The following is a 22,361-nucleotide window of genomic DNA, read 5'->3' on the forward strand; positions in this document are numbered from 1 at the left end:
GAATGTTATTTTCGCCAAGGGAGTGGAGCTGAAACACGGGAGAAACTTTTGGACGGCACACAAACGCACAAGGCATATTGCAAACACAAAAAGATGAGGCTTACCAGAATACGAATGATTTCCTCTGGTTTCTTGTCATCCACAGGGATTCCATTGACCTCCTTCAGTTCATCCCCAACATGAATCAGCCCTACCACACAAAAACACAGAGCTCAGATATCTACAATCGTTCTGATATTCTATTGCTTTAATGTCTTTATATAAATGAGCTACTGTGTAAAAGTCCAGCATGTACAGAGTCTGAGGATGTATACAGCCCACCAGATTAATGTTTATCGTCATGGTGGCATTTGAGATTGGACAAGAATCAAAACGTTATTGTCGACACATGTGGAAATTTGCCTTTGGCTTGAATGTGGCAAAGCTGAAAAACAGACTGGACACAATGAATACAAAATCAAACACAAAACATGTGGACAAATAGCAGAGCTTGTCAGTATAGTTGTCATTCATGTCCATTTTTACAAAGTGGATTTATACAAATTATGGCAGAGAATTGGTGGACTCAGGTTTGCAGACAATTCCTAAGTCCACGTGTTCTTTGCTGTACGCTGGACATAATCTAGGTGTGCTGTGTTTAACTTTACAATACGATTCCACATACAATTGCTCTGGCAGACAGAAACAAATGTGTACATCTACAAAAGATAGAAACGGAGTTGGAACTGACCACTTCTATCAGCTGCCCCTCCTCTCATGATCCTTGCCACGAGGATGGCTCCCGTGTGTTCATCACGTCTTATTGTTGCTCCCTACACAGGATTTAAAGAGAAGAATTAAAAATGAAATGAAGTGAGCTGCATTTCTACCTCTTTGGTTTACTGCTCAAATGTCAAAAGGCAATGGCCCAAAAAGACAGTAAAGGTATCTGGTTGGAATTCAAGGGCTTTAAAGTGCACACAGGATGCTCATTGTTACCAAAATGGCTGATTTATGATCACTTTTCCAGACAAAGTGAAAGCGCTTTCGTCTGGAGTAAACAGATACTGAACTTCTTCTTTTAAATGACAAACAGAACCAATCCATGGTGTCTTATTTATAGAGGTAGATGCTTTTCAGGTGTGTTTTTAAAAGCCCATTTACAGGTTTTATTATTTTATTTTAGAGGGCTTCTAGAACATGTTCAAATGCTGTAATGCACAAAAAAACAACATTATTTTGCCATTGTTGAAGCACCTCTTCCCACCCTCTGTCTGAAACGCTTCAATTTAGCTAGCGTCTCTTTAGGCGCTCTGGAAAAATTGCCACTAGGCAGGTGTTATGCGAATGTGTTACATGCCGGTGTAAATAAGAAGAAAATCCTTGACTTCCAACAAGGGATTCCAGAAAGGTAAGAAGCAGTGTGTTATGTAGGCATGGACTTTAGGATTTTTAAGTTTACAGACCTTTAACGCGCACAAAATAACCACAACAGACAGAAGGAAAGGGCAAAGCATAATATGTATTTCAATGCACAAATTTATGACATGATCCATCTAACAGCAGTTGGTTCATCTACACCTTTTCTGGAAAGTAAAGATAGACCTTCTGTAATTTTTGCACCTTCCACAGGGGTTAAAAGACTGAAAACGAAGACCAATACTTAACACAAACTGACACCGAGCTCAAACCTTTAAAAACTCAATGACATGGCAGCATTAATCCTTGATATAAAACAGGTTGTTGCAGTGAGGCATAACACCATAAGGGGCAAACCAATAGAAGGAGACAAAGGTGATGGGCAGAGTCGATCAAGATCTCTGATGGCTGTGCTGGTTAGATTAAATGTTCATCAAAAAACCATCAAACAGTTCATGGTGTATAGGACATTTAGTTTCTTCAGAGAAACAACAGAACAACAATAACATGATATCAAAAGTAATATTAGAATGAAATTTAACAAACAATGGCGCGTGGACCAATCTGAAAGGTGAGCGAGATGTGTTTGTTAGCGGATCACTGCCAGTCGTGGTGACAGAAGTGGCTTATTATTATTTGTGCTGGTCCAGATGACTTTGGGAGAGAAGGGAGAAGCTACAAGGTAGAAAACTCAAAATAGACCCACAAACACACACAGTCAGGCCTTCCTTGTCCTCTTTTATGAGCTTGGCCCTTCGCCAAAATGACACATGGAGAGGAGTATAGTGTTTCAGCGTTCTTATTTGAAATGACAGTGTTCAGCAGTGATGCATTTACCAGTAAATCCCAATAGCTTTTTTTTCCTTTACAATAAAACAATAGGCTGAAAGGGTGCCGACCTGTCACGGCATCTCCCACAAACACCATCTGGGCATCGGCTTGGCTTGGATTTAGGTTGGAATAAGACAGCAAACTGCAACCTAAAGTGTGGCGTCATCCTTGCTTGGGCCTGAAGACCCGAACCAGACAGATGTGTCGTCTAGTCGACACATAGTTTGTCGTGGCTGCAACTCATCCTCCCACCCTTACCTAACTGTTATTTCCATCATCCCTGAAGATTGTTTTTATTTCTGTTGAAAAAAAAAAGAAAGAAAAAAGAACAGGGCTGGAGCCTTCCTCACCCCATTCAGCTGGTGTGCTTTATTTCAACTGTCCTAACCCGCTGCTGCCCGGGTCGGCGACTAAAGCACAACAAAAGCTCGCGGTGGGTTTGTCATTGTACTGCTTGCCTTCCTGAGACAGGTCCAAAGTAGTTTACCTTCCACTATCAATGAAGATAGAAAAAAAATGCTCCTCAAAGACCAAAGGAGCCTCTGGTTTGTGCCACTTTGGTGATGCCATTATCATGTCATCTTGGTTGTTTTCACAACCTATTCACACCTAATGGTTTTCCTCTTAGATAATGGTTTCCTCAAGGCCTTTGAGGTGTGTGTAGAGATGGAAACAAGGAAAGACATCACGATAAGACAGTGGTAGGGTCTGCAGAGAGTTGCAAACCTAATAGAATAATTGGGCTAATTAAAGAAACCCGAGAGGTTTCAGTAGGAGAGAAATCAGTGGAACAGGTCAGCAAGAGGGGAAGGCACTGTCAGACCTCAGTGTCAGGGTCACATATAACCCCCACAGTGTGACTTAAAGCAGCTGTCTGAGTTACAATGGCCCCCAGACGGACAGAGAGGCCTTTTTTGTGTGAGTGTCTGAAAGAATGGAGCGCTACAGGGAAAGAGACGGACTGTGACAGACAACAGGGTGAGATGGGGAATCTGCAGGAAATCTCACAGGAGTATGCAGACATGTGGTCATTAACTTTCTCTGTCTACTTTTTCTTTTTGACTCTTTTTTCGAGCTGGCTGATGGCCAGTGGCGTGATGGATGTTTTTATTGTGTCCCTTGGGGTGCCTGGTGGCAGTGTAAAGGCTAACCAAACAGCAGAGAAGCAACCTTGGACTCTGTAACGACAACGAGCTGTGTGCACAAACTACACAGATACACTCTACGCTGCACGTCTACGGCTATCTACGGAATCTGCTCACATATGGTGCGTAGATATAAATCGTGTTTTGACACATATGGCTTAAATCACATGCTGAAACCCTGATGCCATTTAGACAGACCACGTTTACGACTTTTATTGCAAGTGGCGGTGGTGATTATAGGGCAGCACATTTAGCATGCAAATATGAACGAATGGGGTCGTGAACCCAAATTTTTGGGAAGCACAGACAATTTTATCTCTGTTCTAACCACCATTCTTCATATGTTTTTACACCAGTAGTGAAACAAACAGGGGTATCAGTAGACACATTTGCCCATGCTCATTTTCCTTTTACACCTCACTGACTCTCTAGTAGCAGTTATTTGAAGTTGCAGTCATTGTTAGGTCTTTATACTTTAGGAATCTAATCTGACCCACTGCCCTCCAACGTGATGGGCCCACGTAGGCGAGCCAAGCCAGCAACAAGGGAGTTGGGGATTTATGAAGGGAGGGGGAGCCTCCCTTCATAATCTGGCCAGCCCCTGTCTGAACTCAGCACCGGTACGGTAGCCAAATGAGCTCCGTCTGATAAGAAAAAATGAACAAAGGCCAAAAAACTCCAGTGGTAGCACGAGCGAGACAGACTTGAGGGTAAGTGGAAGAGCAGAGCAGAGTCAGGACTGACAAACTGACTGAGAGGGAAGTGAAGGACAGTGGGTGAGTTAGTGGAGTCAGAGCTGACAATAAGAAGAGTGTAAGTGTCTTTAAAAAAAAAAGATTTTCAATGAAATATATTCAACAAATCCATTACAAATGAAAACTACAGGTCATTGTGCTGAGCTTTCCAAAGCCAAAAATCCAAACAGCTATACTGTACTTCACTGGCATAACTCTGCATGATGCATCATTGAGATTTGTGACAAGTATGCGTCAACTCCTCTGCATCCGCTGCAGCTTACAGTTAACTCTCACACCTTTTGCTGCATAGGTCCTCAGAGACATTCAGGTTTGTCTTTGCTAAGACATAACACCAGTTTGATGTGGAAATCAAAACAGTACGACAAAAAATAAAATCATTAAAATGGGAAAGAAGTTCTTTTTTGGAATTAAAGGTGTACCACTTTACATCTGTGAAGGCACTCTGGCCCTTAATCACTGCATACAGTAAGCGTGATACAGGAAAAAGTACCCAGGAAAGAATTATGGCTTTTAACCGCAAACTGTGGGAATAATCAACAACACCTCACATATTCATGTTTTTATTTTGTGATTCCCAAGTTCTGGCCGACCCAATTTTTCTCAGGCCTTGATACACACTACCCTTCCACCTCCACCTCATTTCAATCTACAGTCTGCCTTCATTCTCTCAGTCCTCCAGGGGTATATCAGCCTCTCCTGGAGGCCTGACGAATGCCTTGGAAGCACTGAGAGGCAGCTGGAGCAAGGGGGGGCAAATCAAACCTCCTGAACTCAGCATCACCTTCCCTTGTGCCGTGATACCCTATGGGTGCTATCATCAGCATGCAGCCATGCATGTCCACTAATGAGGAGTGCCTGCTCTGTTAAACAAATACATAAACATTCTAGGCTAGAACCTAAATAAGCTCCGCTATGTTTGTGGGAAGCAAGGTAGGCAGAGACCCTCAAGCTCCAGGATGGGCTTCCTGGTGTAGCAGCTAAGTATTAGCACGGGCTGATGGCTAGGTTTACACCAAGCCTTCAATGCCTACTGGCACATGGAAGCCATTTCAGACTTTTCCTCGTGCATGGAAACAGAGCAGGAAGTCAGAAGGGGAATATCCACGTCTGTCAAAGCGCATATATGCATGAGTGACAGCGTGTGGAGGTGTATTTTTTTGTGCATGCAAGCATGTCTGTATGTGTGTTTCTATGAGAGTGAAGCCCTGGGCTTCTACCTGAAGTCAGGCCAAGCAGGCCCGAGAGAAACCTCAAAAGACTGGATGATTGATGTTGGACAGTCGCTAAGCCTGATGAATGGCCTACGCTATGTTAGCAATTAGAGACAAGGCGCCACTTAACCATCAAGTGGCTCAACTCCACTATTTACATGGAAAAAGATAGCATGGCATGCACACAAGATGGTTAAATTACTTTTATGTTGTTAGGGACAGATTCCCTTTTCCTCTTGTCAACCATGGCGGCAGCCTGCCCTCTGGATGAGTATAAAATAGACTTAGAAAATGGGTCTCTCCAGAAATTTAACGTTGAAGAACACAAAACACAGAAATACACATTTAAAAATAGAGATGAGAAGGGGCCATCTTGACCTCAGGAAAGCATTCTAACTGTGGTCAATTAGTCATCAGTAAGGTGATCCGAAAGCCTCCACTCCTAACGTGATCAGCTCCATATGCAGTCGCGGCTCGCAGCTCTGTATCTCCATTTCTAACACATAAATGCCTGATTGTTATTGTTGGGCTGGCCCAAATGCAACGGCTTAGTCTCTGCTGTGTGATGAGGAGAAGTGGAGCGACGCTTGTCCATATCAAGCCATCACCCCTCCCAGCGCATGCACCGGAGCGCACATGCTGACATGGCAGCCACATTAAGTATGTGATGACAAATGGCTCACACCTCATACAGCGCAGAAAAAAGGGAGAATAGGGACTGAAATTTGGATCCCTTCATGTATGAGAGTGTGTGTTTATTAGAGGGAATGGAATGGAGGCAAGACTGTCCAGCAAGCTGTCAGCGCACAGTAGTGCCATGAAACTTCAGCAGATAAGAGGAGTAAGACAAGCTGAATGTTGGATTTCTCATCACGTTCTGTTGGCTCACACTGGCCACAATGAGTGTCTGGCAAACTAAGTATTTACGGGGCAATTAGAGTGCCCCCTGGCTGATGGACTGGATGCATGGCTGGATGACATGATGGAAGCTGGCTGGTTTGTACTCTGGTTGTATGGATGACGAGAGGGTTGGCTAGTTGTCTCGGCCTGGCTCATCACACATCTCGGGGTCTGGGGCAAGCTATGTGTGGCCTGTCTGGTAAGGCCTGCAGTGGAACAGATGGATGCTAGAATCTCTTTACCTTAGCCACAGCCACAACTAAAGCCACTCCACTAGTCCTAACCCGCCAGGGAAAACAAGCACAGCGCTCCATTTCAAACACACTACCCCCGGCCCGTAACGACCACTCAAAACATCGTCCCATGAACCGAACCGAACGCCGTGGCATTTGACAAACATTATTTCTCCCTCTAAATTGAGAGCGACAAGGGAAAACAAACGCGAGCGGCCTGGCCAAAGAGGCCGGCGTGTTTTGACATGATGTCACTTAACAGCAAAAGTGTAACGGCGACAATAAACTCCTGCCGACTGCTGTGTTGACTGCTATGTTTAGAGGTATAAATACAAGTGTAGTGGAAACACATGCTGGCGTTCTTCACACCAGATGTCGACCATGGAAAAACCAAATACAAAGTGGGAATGGGCCTCCTGGACATTAAAATACAATTACCTCCAATCATATCTGGTGTTGGAGTGTGTCATTTCATCTTACCTCACTGAGATGGCATAGAGCCCCCCACACATAACACGCATGACCGTTCCACACACTGAGCCCAGCATATTTACGAGTTCTTACATACTTCCTCGAAGGCCGCCGACTCCAGGGCTGCTCAGAAAGAGTAAAATCGTGTAATATTAATGTATTCGGTCTCGATCAGAAAATCCATTTAGTATTATGGCCACCTATAAAGATTAATATAGCATTGTAAAGAATTAGCAGGAGCCCAGATGAAAATCTACATTATAGTTGCAAAGAGGAAGAAAAAAAAGAAAGAAGGCGGAGAGCAGTGAAAGGTACTTGAGGTTTTATGTCAAATGATTTTTCTAGGTGATGCAACAGAGCTGCTGCTGCTGCTGCTGCTGCTGCAGGCTGTTCCCCACTGGGTGACCCGTTGCATACCTCTCCACCTGTTTTATTAAATCACTTGTGATTGCAACTAATAAAAGCTACTCCCCCTTCCCTAACCTTCCTCCCTCATTCCTAGTCTCCCTCTCTGTACTAAAGGAGGCTCTGGTTTCCTTTTTATATTTCCTTAACCCCAGTCTTGACCCACCAGTCGTAATTAACAAGTATACTGAGAAAAAGGAAAATTGTAGGTCGTTATTATGATAATTATAGGGAGCAGGAGGGATTCCAGAAGAAGCTGCCAGGTAATGTAGCGCAGAGGGCTCTGACAGGACAGCTTACCTTCATTTGTCTTTCTACACCCCCTCTTTCCTTTTCCTCCTCTGCCTCTTTAAACCTTAATGTTAGAGCAAGTCATTACCTAGTTACTAAGAAAACACACTTAGCGGCCCACCTCAGTACTTCAGACAGGTGGCAGTGAATTTGGGTGTGTGAGTCTGTGTAGAAACGTGTGGCTATCTCACCAAGTGGTGTATTTGTTTCCATACTGTTTGCGTGAATCATCGTGTGGACAGTGCGGTGATTCATGTAGACTGAGTGGAATTGTCGTCTCCCTGCTATGAGCTGGACAGTGCCAGATATTTAGTCATTATGTACCGTACATGTGTGTGAGAGCTGTATGAGCGCATACAAAGAGATAGTTGTGTCACTGAGAGAGGTCCATCTCTGCTCTGGCATTGTTTAGTGTTTTCCCTGTCATTATCCCGAGCAAAGAAAACAGCACTTTCACATGTCACTTCTCATTTCCAAAGTGGGCTGGGAAGCAGGGCCGCTGAGGAGCGCCCGGCCCGGTGGGCAACAATGCCCACATTCAGCCTCTGAGCTCGCTGGCTCTCGGAAGGCAGAGCGGAAAAGAGCGAGAGCGCCGGGATGTGTGTCCACGTTTATGATTACACATGATGGGAGGAAGACGTTTTATTTAAGAGGGCCGTGAGATTAGGATCTGGGAATGCCTCAGATGTGGCTTTGGAAGCTGTGCGTGTTTTCACATTCACAACTCAACAGGCTGCAAGGGTGGTTTAACAGCCGCTGGACCGAGTGTTGTACAAGAACACAGACAACAAATACAGGGGATTTTCCATGACCACTTTGGGCAATTCTGTAATTCCCTTTTTTTATATGATTGGAAAAGCCAAAAATACACATTACTATTAGACTACACCAGCCAAAGCGTCTCTAAATAGGTTTCCCACAAAATGCACATTTATATTCTACTGATGAATTTCTACAGAATTACATATATTACTGGAGTGAATTTCTTCCATTTTGCCGTCTCCTATAACGCGCACAAAGTTCTCACTCAGCCACATTAAACTGCTTAGTGCTACCTGCAGCATGGTAACTTGTGATTAGACAGAAATCACAAATTACGTAAAATGCGATCTCACTGGGACATGTTTGAGAATACTTATTGGCAGTTTGACTATTAGATAGTGAAAGTATCTCCAAAAAGCGCACTAAATTAGCGGTCCTAATCCAGAATTAAAGCAGTTATTTGCTGGTGCAGGTACACCTTTAAGCAAGTTTAAATAGTTTTTCTACTTACTGTTTGACATTTTGAACATAGCTATAGCAGACAACAGGTATGTACATTTGTAACTCATTTCTGTACAGTGGAACAGTATGCAGTCCGGTATTTATGAGAACCCCTGAGGGTTTTATGCTGCAATAAAAGGTAATTAGACCGACACCTAATTAACATATTTCTGTATTAACTTGTGGAAGGTAAACATCACAGGCAAACTACGGGTTGATCCCAGGCCTGGGAGATAAAACGATAGCAATATGTGTATCAACAGTGTCAACTAGTGTGTTATTCTCGCCAAAATGCGTCTGTGCCTGCAGACCTCCCCTGAGGGAGAGAGCAGCCAGTGGAGACCGGTGGGTGCAGGGTTGTTATTCGATGATACTGGGACCTGGTCAGCCACCAGCAACCTTAACCTCAGCAGCTTCTCATCTTTCATTCACCTTCTAGGTTTTACTTGTTTTCTGTATTTAAGATAATATTTGCATCAAGGTGAGTTGATTCCTGTGTAAATGGGGCAAACAGGTTGAATTCAAAGCAAGGTTTTGAAATTCAAATGAAAGCCTTTTTTCTGCTGGCCTTTTAAAAAATGATCAATAAATATTATCAGCAGAAATGAAACCTTTGATCTTGATATATCTCACAGCCCAGTTGTCACACTCTTTCATTCATCAGACGCACCATCTCTCTGTGTGGCCACATTTCAGAATGCATTTAAGAAATAAGGAAAATAAAAAACAGCAATTTTGGGACATACAAGGTAAGGCTTCTTTTGAATACATCACATTATTTGTTAAATTTCCTTTAGATACTTGGGCAACCTTGAAGCATTTTAACACACTTCAGAGCACAACAACACAATGAGCCTGTATTACTGTATCACTGGCAGGCAAACATTCTCCATTTGCGCCCACACATGACACGCACAAACGTAAACACAAAAACATGCAGTGTGAAAGCTCACAGAGTATACACAAACAAAAATCAATTTTAAAAAATCTAAGAGAAATAACTAACACGCAAAGACGTGCACACACATTCATGCTCTCAAAGAAGGGCGCATTTAGGCACGTGCAAACGCACACAAGTGAAGACTTAAAATAAACACATTAAGCCATACAAAAATCCCAAGACTAAAGCTGGAAAAATAGTAGCAGCTGAACACAGTGCAGCACACAAACACACACACACACACCACGGCAGAGAAGCAGTCAACACCAGTGCTTTCCATCCTTTGCAGCGCCCCCAAGACACCGCGGCTCAATCCATCAAATAAAAGATGTATTGCTTTTAAAGCACATGGGTCCATCTGTAAAACACTAACATGTGTGCTGTCTGCTTTAATCTCATTAGCTGCTCCATTAATTCCCAGCCAGTGTCATTACTTTGCTTTCAACATTCTGATGTAAGCAAACAATAGAAAAGTCACTTTCCTTTAAACATATACATCCATCTGGCCTCTTCTTTTGATAACTGTCTCAATTAAGAACACTTCTCCAAGGTTTCCAGCTACGCTCAGACTTAATTCATTAAGTCTGTATACGTTCACCCCGGCACGGATTAAATACATAATAATGTGAATGGCATTTAGGCTCCGTCGAGCCAGACACTGAGCGCAACTATGTGAATCAGTGTGTTTGTGAAGGCTTCCAGACAAATCAGAGCAGCCACGATCCGACTGTCCTAATTGTGTCAGAGAGAAGAGGAGGCCCGTCTGCTGCAGATGAGAAAAGCATGGCATGTCAAATTGCCAATAGCTCATTCCAGCGCTTGCCATTCATGGAAAACTAACTACGTCACAAACTGAATTGATCACAAGACTTTCCTGTCTCGTTGCAATTATCAACTCCCTTATTAAATAAAGAAAATCCACAGACATCAATCATGCAATTGGAGCTTTTACAATAATAATGTTGGACATGTCGTCTACACTCGTATGTGCAGCAACTACTATAGCTCAGAAGTCCAACCAGTGCTATTTGCGGGTCTATAATGAGAAGTCCAGCTGATCCACTGGTATCCAGTGGCTGGGTTGGCCGGGTGGCCAGACCCAGTAGTGGTACAGCTGTATTGATTGGTACTAGCTGATGCCAGGCAGGACGTTATGTAGGCTGGCTGTGCCAACTGGATGGCACGGACGCTGCATTCTACTGTTTCCATTTAGTTGCACCCAGTCGTAATGGGAAAACCAATCCCGTGTGCGCAACGACACGGAGCAGAGAGAAAAAAGGAAGAAGAGAGGAAGGAGAGTGATAGAGTCTGACACTGATCCCGTCACATTCCTGGCAGCGGGGACTTAATGGTTGCTAATGATGCCGAACAACCTGGGATGGAAGGATTGAGGGAGAACGGGATGGATAGAGTGTCGATTTTGTACCAATACCGACAAAACAGGAATGTAGAAAGGTGCATAATATCCGCACTACTGACTCAAAGGTGTCCATATAGGGATGGAAAAGGAATCAGGGAGAAAGTGGCATGCATCACAATAAGCTAAATGCCCTAATGCCTTTACATCCTCTCACATAAAGTGTGTCGCAAAAAATTTAAATACACAAAAACGACCAGAAAAAGCCGGCCTGACAGCAAAACCAGATGAAACAAATGAAATAAAGTGTGGGAACAGGAGGAAGAGAAAGACGGCGTGCTGGCTAGAGGATAACTAAAGATGAACTGAGTGGGAGAAGTGAATGAACGTTACTCCAACAGCAATGGGAGCCGACTGAGTGGCACTGAGAGAGTGGACAAGTGGTGCATAAAACGAGCACACAGCAGGGCATACTCGGCAAACATCTCCAAGTCTGCTATTCACATCTGCGTCACAGGGCTTCCAGCGTATCCAAATGAGAGGAACAGAGTCGGCCACAGCAGGATTGTCGGCCTCTAATGTTCTCACATCATAGTGACGGTCACCCCGAGCTGCTGCGGTGTACCCTTCTGTGGCTGTTCAAAGTCGTCTCCTGCCACCTAACGCGTATTGTCGTAAGGATTCGGATTTTCCAGGATGCTTTGCTTGGATTCAGTGACTCGCATGGCAAAGAAATGTCACGTGGGAAGCTGTTTAGTCAGCAGGTGATACAATAGGGATATGTCTCATCACTACATAAACAAGTGACACTATCTTGTTTTTTTTTGAGTTAAGGTTTATTCAACAGTGTTCTCGCATAGTCTGACCATTCTCTGGAGCTAACCATGTTGTGTGGAATGGTCCGGCTTCACTTCATCAGCATTCTGTAATAGGGGTAAAAAGCTCTGGCATTCACTCTACAACAGGTATTTTGAAAACAAAGGTAACACTTGTGGAAGAGGAAAAGAAAGATGGGTGAAATTCAAAGCCAATGACAGGCTTATATCTGAAATCCACATTCAGTGAGTCAGACTGCATTTACAGCGACCAAACTTTTCAACGTTGTCAACTACTCAGGCTCGACATTCTTGTAGCCCATGTTTTGGGCCTTTCTTGATCCAAGCTTCTGGATCTGTTATTTATTTATTTATTTGGCTCGGGGATATGAATTGTGTAACACCAGTGCGTTCTGCTTCCTCCAGCTTTTGTCTACAGTTTTCCTATTACTCAGTCTGCACTCGAGCCCTTTATCACCAGAGAGGCGAGCTTCCCGAGTACATCAGCTGCACCACGGCACACTCAGCCCTGACGCAACCCCCTCAGCGCTCCTATTTAGACCCCCACCTAAACTGTTCTGAAACTCTATCCAAAATAACACATTCTTTCAATAAGAAGACATGGTTAAGCTGATGTATATGTATGCACACACATGTTTATGCCCCTCTCCAAACTAAATTATTTCATTGTCCCGACACTTGAGCTAATAAATCAGGCCATTTGGGAGAGCAGCGGGAGAGCAGGGAGTAACACCAGAAGAGGGGGAAGAGAGGAAGGAAAAGAAAAAGAAGAATAAGAGGGGAGGTTGTCCTACAGTTTCACTGAAATGTGCCATGAAGTCACTCTTCGACAAACGACAGCAATTAATCAGAGCTACTGAATACAATCCACTCAACTAATCACGATTAACCTAATGGATGAATCACAAGGAAAGAGGCCTGCATGCTAACTGCAGCCCAGTCGCTGCATCACCCACAACTACATCAGACAAAAAGTGAAACAGAAAATAAAAGAGAGCTAAGTAAGGAGAGGCGGAGAAGAAATTAGATATTGTACAGCCCCGTTGTTATGATGTCAAGTTGGAGAATTTCAGGCTGATTATATGAAATTGCAAGTTAAAGGGCACATCCAAATCAATTTGGTGCGGCAGTGAATGTGAACTATGCACAATTAGAGGGTTTTTTATTGGTTGGTGGAATGGTTGTGACTTCACCAAGAGCATCTGACCTGCTGGCTGCTTCCTTAATGTAAGATCTAACTGTTCATTAGGGTCAGCTCGGCTCTAAAGACGTACAGGATGACAGTTAGGGGCCAGGGGTGGATGGGTAAAAGCAGAACCATAACATTTACTGTCAAATTAGGCGGTCAGGAAAACTGAGGAACTTCACCTCCATAAATGACAAAGTAATCTGAGTTTTTCAGCGGGGCAATTTCACACTAAGTGCAAAGTTTTGATGTATGTCAGCACTAGAGAAGCATGATGATATCGGCCGGTAATAGCTTGAACGATGAAATATCAGGCTAAAAGTTTACAATTTTGTTTGAAAATGTTATATAACAATAAATACAGGTGCACATTTACTAATCATTGTATTTTATGGCTGCTCATGCCAGTGGGCCATCATGATAAGAATAGGCATAATAATGTGTATGTTAATCCTGCGACAAGGGAAACTTGATGTGCGCTGAGATTAGGTGGAAAAAATATGTGCATACTTTGGCGTCAGCGATCAGCCAAGAGGAGTTGGAAAATTCAACATTGTGCATCCCTTGTAAGTACATTCATGTATATATGTGGTGTTGCAGAGCAGAGCTGTTGGTGACCTACCAGAAACTGTATTTATTGACATAGCAGCTACTTATGTGATGCATACAAACAAGAACTAATTGTACTATCAAAGAACTGTATGAGTTCTGGAGTTCTAACAACATTTATTTGTTGTGGCGCCAACTCTGTGATAGGGCCATGTGAAAAACATATCATTATAAAATGTTTTATTTCAGTTAATAGCATTAATTATTGATGATTTTTGATGACCTTGTTTTCATAAAGGGTTTAACAACTATTTAGTAAGGTATGCAGGTAATAATTTTATTGCTAACACAACAAAGAAATGATTGTTTTTAGACTGCGAAGCCCATCTTGCAAGGGCAACCACTGGTGTCCACTGGCTGCAACCTCCACCACAGGAGGTCTGCAGGACGAACGACAGACCGAGGCAGCAGTGAACGTCTTGAAACACCTGCATGAGGTCACGGAAGCAGCAATGGAGGACAAAGTGGCTCCATTTCCAAGAGAGATGACAAGCTGTTTATGGTCCAGGGAGGGAGCACACTTGGAGGCTAATTATGCAAATACATTTTGCATTTTTGATGGACATTGTATATTTGTTCTTAATGCTACTGATGAACTGCCCTATTGCTGTTACATATTGCCATCATTTTATCGTCCAGGCCTACTCCATGTCCACAAGGAGACAGAAAAAAAGAGCTACCCTTTTCAAAATGTTGGCAGGCAGTGAAAGAAAACTACAACAGATACATGAAGGCAGTGGAGTTCAAAGTGTGCTCTGTGGTTTTGCTGCTTTCCACAACATATCTTATGTGGGAATTTTTGCAGCTGACTAGGTGTGAAAGGTTAATGTGCATAAAGATGACAAATTATGGTGCATAAATTTAGTGTGCAAAGACCGACGGCTGCACAGTTGTAGAATTCCTACGTATTACCTGAAAGTTTGCTCTAACGCAGCACTTTGCTCAAATCCCACAGGAACTATGTGATGCATGCAAGTCTGACTCTCTCGGGACATATTAATTCTCCACTGGTCACAAGACAGAAGAGTCACAGGACCAAAGGTGTGTGGATACAAACAGGATGATGGAAGAGCAGTTCCCAGCAGTTGTAAATAATAAAAAATGAGACCAGTGTCCTGTTCTAATCTTCTACGGTGATTCAAGTTGCCCTTTTCTTTGCGTCCGAATAATACAAAAACATCTCGACATTTCTGACACGACTCACTGCCACAAAAGCAGTCCTTCAGTTTTCATTGTTTTCTTTCATGCATTCACAGAAAAAACTCTGCCCTGCAGCATAATCCTACTGTTGTCCACACCATGGTCAGGCCTAAATTATAGCCATGGGAGATTATGGGCAGCAGCTGCTCCCTGTGGATCCTTTGGCTAGCACTCCACAGCAACGGACTGAAACTTGCGTCCCATTACACCAACGTTTACGATAGTAATGTATAGCTCACTTTTGATTTCCACACCGATGTGGAATTATGTGCAGTTGCATATTGACTGGATGTTACGTTGATGAATGAAACGTGTTTTATCTAATACAAGTAGGAGGGTACAATGACTGGATTTCCTGCAATAAAACCCAATGTGCAGCCTGTTTTGCTTCAAAGCCTGTAGGGAGTGACCATAATTAAATATATTGGTAGAAAACCAAGCTGCCATTGCAACAATATTGCGGTGATGCTGTTGAAATATCATATTTAAAAAGCCACTTTAAATGAAACCTCTTTTAAATTGGAAGAGTATTTATAAAACTGACCTGTTGTTGACCCATAAAAAAAACCCTGGAGGCACAGCACCTTCTTTATTTAGATACAGTCACTTTGAAACACACAATAACCAGTGTGCACCCTTAACCTATAAACTAAAACTGAGCCACTATATTACTGCAAAAATACATTCTACATAATTAACACCTTCACTGTTGTGCAACAATACACAATATCACACATTGTAAATGTGTGTTTCAGATGTTCTCAGGAGCCAAATGATTTAGACAAAAAAGCATCAAGTCGCGTAATGGAATAACACCAGCTAGATGATTAAGCTGACCGGGGCGGGTGTAAATCACATTATGGTTTTCAGGGAATGCGATCCAACAGGCTCGGGAGAGGTCGGCGCAGGAAGTGTTTGCGACAATGTGTGTTGTGAGAGAGAGAAAGCGAGAATTCCTCCAAGCCACATTATTACGTTCAGCAGCTCCGCAGAACATGCAACAGGCAGGAACCCAAAAATGGCTTAGGTGTGTTCTCCTTCCCCCGGGGTGCGGTGAGAGGAGTGCGCCGGCCTGGAGCCAAGATGGTGGTCAGGGTGAAAACCACAAAGTGAAAATAGAGGCGGCCAGGGCCATGACATGTCCGGCGCAGATCAAAGATGGGCAGGGCCTCAGCACACAACAAAGTGCTGCGAGGACAGACGGAGGTCTTTGACAGGCCATCGAGGACTTGTGTAGCGGAGTGTTTATGTGTTGTAGGACACTGAGGTCACTCAGCAGAATGGAGAAATAACAACAAGGCACAACGGGGATAATTATGAAAGGAAGCCAAAAAAAAAAGGTATGTGATGCAACCAAAACCCGCACCAATTAGGTTTGGTGGGGTTGCAGAAGCCCATTCCCATGAGCCTGACGTACTGACAAGATCTGGGGAATGCATGGAATGGCAGCCATTAGACAACGCAGACACCCAGGATGTCGAGGCACGGAGACAAAATGAGAATGCCAGCCAAGATGTAAAAGTGCAGTTGGGGCCTGAGGCCCAGACAGATGGGTGGTTGTTGATGTCTGGGACGATGTCTAAAGAGCGTGGACATGAGAGGCATGTCACAATGAGAGAGCAACACTGACCAGGATAGAAGAGGAAGCAGTTCGCAGACACCGAGCCTAGACTGGCTGAAAATACTCATGACCAAGCGCAGGGTAATTGTGGCTGGTTTTGGTGTGCTTACAACTTCAAGGTTGTGGGTTGGATTCCCACAGACGAGTACCTCAAAAGCATGTATGGTATTAGGTTGACTTGTGGTGTGGACACTGCTTTGATACAAGAGGGGGCTGGAATTCAAGGGCAAATGCAAACAAAGCTTCGATAACAGGATTTTAATAACAAAAAACATTTCACATCTTTATACCTTTATTGGCATAAAGGGGTGTCGTTGTTGTTGTTGTTAACTTCTCCAAACCATATTTCAAACTTCTGGAACTTGTGCTGAATAAGACTATTATATTCATCGGTCAGTTATTTTCATGATTAGACGTTTAGTCTATAAAATGTCAGAAAATGGTGATAAATGTCATCTACAACCCAAAAATATTCAGTTTACTGTCAAAGAAGAGAGAAATCTGAAACTTTGTAGACGCTGGAATCAAGGACACTTTCTGCAAAAATGACTTAAGCTGATCATTAAATCGATCATCGAAATGTTTAGCAATTATTTCAAAAGTCCACAACTAATTGATTAACTGAGTAATTGCTATAATTGTTGGTGCAGGTCTACTGCAGGAAACTTCTAATTAAATAGATCATTTCTCAAGATGACTGACGAAGTTACTTACCAGAGGCTCCTTGTTTTTGACCAGTCTTATGATTTTCACAGAATCCTCGTCGTCATCGATGTCTTCAGGCAGTGGAGGTAGTTCAGGGTCATAACTCTTCTGGGCAACTGTGTCATGGACGGACAGAAGGCTCTAGAAGGAGAAAACAGAAGGATTGATGGGGGGAAAGAAACCATATGCGAGGGTTATCAGTCAAACCACGGAGGCCTAAACTTTACCTCAGCCTCATTAGCTAAATAAAGTATAGCAATGCACGCTGTTAAAAATTTAATCCATCTTTGTTTCTCTGAGCAGGACAGAGAAAATACAGACTGCAGGGAGGATAGATATGAATTGGGGTGTCTCCTTCAAGTGCTGTGTGATGGATTTGAATGCATTCAGGGCCAGAGCTTGTAGCTACATGCGTTAATTGTCATTAGGCCCGTGCTCTCGCTCCATACGTCTCCCTGATTAAAGCCAACCAGCACTCGCCCTGGGCTACTGCACACCGAGGGTTGCGAGCAGAAGGGTGGGAGGGCAACCGTGACCACCGCTTTCGGAACCGACGCTTTCCAGGGCAACACGGCGAACACAGAGGGAAGCGATGTTCTGCGCTGTTCGGCGGCGGCGGGCTCAAAGTAATGAAGTTCTCAGCCGCCTTAGATATTTCACACGTTCACGAGCAGACATAAAAAGAGACGGTGCGCAGACAAGAATGATGCCATTGAGACATTCATTTTTCAAACTATTTAACGACTGTGTGTCCGGACCAAGATGCAGCTGGACGCGTGCTGCTTTTTCCGTGGTTGAGGAGGGGAGAGAAAAGTGAGAAAAACATCTTCCACCCCATGTGCCAGACAAAAGTAGAGAGTAGAGAGAAGAGAGAGAGAGAGAGAGAGAGAGAGAGAGAGAGAGAGAGAGAGGAGAGAGGGATATGGTGAGAAGAGGAGCAGTGTGTTTTATGACATGGGAGCATGCTGCAGTACAGCATTCAAGATGTTGCTAACTGGGAGCAGATGAGAGGAGGAGACACAACCGGAGCTCTGTGTCCAGGATCCACCGAGAGACAAGCTGACCAGCAAACACACACCATCTGTCTGGATCCTGTATTCTTGTGAGGGTTTAGTTCTATCTATTCTCTTAGTGCTGACCGAAAGAAGGATTCCAGCTTGTAACAAATCAAGGTCTTTCTTTTGTATTTCTAGTCATTATTCCTATCCATATTAATAATATATGTGTACACTCATGGGAGACTCCTGTAACTTAGGGATCGAAGGTACCACAAACTCCCATGTTTGACTCTGACTGGGGAGCTGTAAATGTACATCATTCCCCATCTCCCTTTCCTCTCACATCCTTCCTGTCACCTCTTTGCAGTCTGCTCTTTACTGAAGCCATGCATTGTGGCCAAAGTTTACATTCTACCCAGTGTATTGTTGAAATCAAGGAATGTACAGTCCAGTCTCACTCACAAAAAAAAAATGGTAGTATGTTCCACAGCCTACAACCAAAAATTGTCACAAAATAAGCTGTAAAAGTAAAAGATGTTTTTAGTGACCATTTATTAAGCGGGACTCGTCACAGCAGCAACGTAAAACACCTACAACTTTGTGTTTCGTACGTTTTATCTCATACCTAATCTTTGGTGCCTAAACTGAGCAGTTTTGTAGCATCAACAAACAGCAAACAGCCACAGGAAACAGTGGCTGAAAAGCATTTAACTGAGTGTAGTTTAAACAAAATCGTGTTTTTCTCCCCCCCGACTAAATCTAACCAAGAAAATTTTAGTAAAAAGTGAGTGACTGCACTATGAAACATGAGGATCATACAGGACTGGAGCCTTGATGAAAGCGACATTCACCACCTCTTAAGCCGCCGTATACACATTTTGCTGCTCCTTCTCATACGAATTGATATTCGCGAGTCATGTGACCTGGACGCAGCCACTATTACAATTTCACAGCTTTTGTTGTGAAACTAACACTTTTTGTGTTGCGGACCAACGCAGCTATTACACATTTTGGTGCGGGACTACAAGTCCACTGGGACAACAATTATGATCAGTCAGATGACAATACAGACGTTAAATAAAGCCCCAGGTTGGTTACACTTTTTCATACAAGAAGAAAATAAAACAGAATCTTTTTTCTTGCTGTCCGTTCTAAATATCTGTGTCTAAATTAACCGCTTTCAATAATCTGAATAAACTGTTGGCTAGTAAACAAACAGTTTGATCATCTGACTGCTTGTGTTTCTCATCCCATAAAACTTGGGGACAACATCATTTAACCAAAAGTAACCGAAAAAGTAATCTGTAATATATACATATGTATATTTTTTAAATGTTGTTTAGCGTACTAAACCTAAAGCCCGATTTCAACTTCTAACTTAATGTGATTTCATACCAACAATAAATCTAACTCGAAAATCATTGGAGGAGTTCAGACCAAAAACAAGTTTTAAAAAAAGTACTTAAATTCCCACAAGCACACACATTTAATACCATATTTTTCTCTTGAAAAACTCTTGTATCTCTTTATCATCCAGTCCAAACTTCTTTCAAATGCCTGTAATCCTCTCTCATCTTCTTACTTGCTCTTCTTCAGTTTTATCTTTCCTTTTTTCCTTAAAATATTCCCAGCATCAGGTTGTTCGTTTCTCAGAACAGGGCTAACAACGTGTTCCTGGCTTTCATCTGCTCCGTACATAAACACACATTCTGTATTGTATTGTATGACCGGGGATGCTGTCATTATGGTATTGAAATATTCTCTTGGAACACTAGAAACCAAAACTGTTTGCAGATGAGGACAATAAAAGCGTTCTGGATGGGAACTGGATTCCAAACCTGTGCTTGATATCATATGTAAATTATGTTGGTATCACCACATCAAGGCATGGATGGAGAGTTTGCAGTTGCATTGTGATGAAATCAGTAATGGTACATACACAGAGGTGGATGTAAACATATGTGACTTTATAACAGCTATAGCCTATGAATGGAAACAACACTCTATCCAGGGGTGAGAAAATATCACAGGGCGTATTTACAGAAGAAAGCATCTGACATTCTGGCCATCGTCTCGTTTTTGGTTTTCTTTATCGTCTTTGTACCTGTTTTTTTTCCCACACAGAGCACAAGAAAACCAATTTAACTTGGTGCTGTATCAAATTCAGCGTTTTTCCAAAAACATCCTTTGGTGAAAGCCAGCAAATCTGGAGAAAATTTTTCTTTAGCTTGAGGTTGGATACATGTGGTGTGGTGGCTCTCTTTATGGTGTTTGACTGTCAGTCACAGCACCTGATCTCGGTCACAAAAACACGGGGGTCAGCCAGGTGTCTATCAGCGTCTCAGCAGGGTGATACGACCATGCAGGGCCGCTGGCCGAAAAGTAGAAGTACAGCGCTTTGTTGACGATGGCAGCATTAAAGCCTAAAATTAATCAACGACCATTTTGACAGTTGTTGAAGCACTTTCTGAGGATGTTTTTCACATCACATACATTCCATTTAAAAGTCGCTGATTTGATTTCAACTGTCATAAATAAATCCAGCTCAACTCAACTGTTCAAGAAAAAAAAAACATTTGCTTGTCAAATGTGAGGATTTGTTGCTTCCACTGAAGTTTTTATAGATTACCACAGAGGAACAAGTTGATTTAGATCAAAGTAAACTTCATAGTTTTAGTGGTAAAACTAACAAAGTTAAGATAACTTTAGAAGAAAAAAAAAAACATCTGCTTTGCTCTGTTTCATCTCAGCATCTCCCCCCTAACCTGCCAGTTTCCTCTGAACTCCATCCATCAGGCCTAACATCCTAACCTGTGGGCGTCCTCTCATCGATGGCACTTCCTTGAATCTGGCATTGCTCCCCTCCTGCCACATCCTCCCCCACGGCCGTGCCTAACAACCCGTAACAGAGCCACAGCTAATTCCTTGTAAAAACTTTTGAGGAAGTAGCAATAACAGCTGTATGCTAATAGATAGCACATGGTACATGCCCTGGCTGGTGACCGCTGACATGGAGTACGACTACACAGGTACAACTGTTACACACACACACACACACACATACATATACGCACACACAGGTCTGTGTATGGAAGCTTTCTTCCTGGGTTGATATGAGTCAGTGGGTCTTGTTATGCCTCAGTGTCGGTGGATTAGCCGCCTAATCAAATCTAGAGTTATACCCTTGTAAAGACCCTGCAGCTGAAGCCTGAAGAGGAAAGGAGAAAGGAGGGACAGAAAGCGAGATGAAGGGAAGCAAAACCATCCTTGTTTTCCAGGCATCCAGTTCTTTCTCGGTTCGTGTGTTTGTGTTCGTTAGGCATAATAGGGATCCTAGAAAAACAGATCACTGAGCTTGACTAAATAAACCTGCCCGTACATTCCTGGCATTGGCCTCTCATTAAAGCCCCCGGCCCTGTCGCCGGCCCGCTCCGTTTTCAACGGGCGGCGCTGGATTGGTGCGAGGTAACCGTTTTCCCCAGGCAGGAGGGACCCCGCCGCGAGCGTTCTGCCTCGGAGGCGCTGCTGTAGGCCAGCTGGGATACAACTTTTCACGCCCACCTTCTCTGAGCCTTGAACCCTAGCACGCACCGCCCCGAGTCAAACACATTCTGCAAGCGTGCATACACAAACCTGCGCGCCGGTGGAAACAGCCGGCCATCATAATTGGCACTTTCATCACTGTCAATATTAGTCTTGCTGAGGGGGGCTAATATGGGTGAAAGTTGTTTTTTCATGTGCAAATCGTAAAAGAGAAAGTTTAAGGTAGAGAGGGAAAGAGAAAGGAAGAGAAAGAGAGAGGGGAGTTTTAAAGAGCCTGATTTATATCCCCACCCTAGGAATGGATCATTTCAGCCATAATTAAGAGTGATACAGTTACTATCGCACAGAGACGCCATTCAAAGGCAGCAGCCATCTGCTTGTGTTTTACACCCCCAGCCCTGTGATTTACACTGGGGCTGGCTGGTACGGTATCAAGTGCCCTGGAGGACAGATGGAGACA

The 22,361-nt window shown here is 43.3% G+C and overlaps 1 protein-coding gene across 1 annotated transcript in view; it reads right to left on the reverse strand.

Moving 5' to 3' along the window:
* mpp7a (MAGUK p55 scaffold protein 7a) overlaps nucleotides 1-22,361 on the reverse strand; it is a 154,147-nt gene that overhangs the window by 49,255 nt on the left and 82,531 nt on the right. The window contains exons 6-8 of the mRNA XM_008281223.1: nucleotides 17,370-17,501; nucleotides 731-812; nucleotides 105-190 (exon numbers count right to left, since the gene is read on the reverse strand). Of these exons, the coding sequence (XP_008279445.1) occupies nucleotides 105-190; nucleotides 731-812; nucleotides 17,370-17,501 (300 nt within the window). The remainder of the gene's footprint in view (nucleotides 1-104; nucleotides 191-730; nucleotides 813-17,369; nucleotides 17,502-22,361) is intronic.

The sequence above is a fragment of the Stegastes partitus genome, unplaced genomic scaffold (assembly GCF_000690725.1).
Source record: "Stegastes partitus isolate 25-593 unplaced genomic scaffold, Stegastes_partitus-1.0.2 Scaffold227, whole genome shotgun sequence".
Taxonomy (NCBI): domain Eukaryota; kingdom Metazoa; phylum Chordata; class Actinopteri; family Pomacentridae; genus Stegastes; species Stegastes partitus.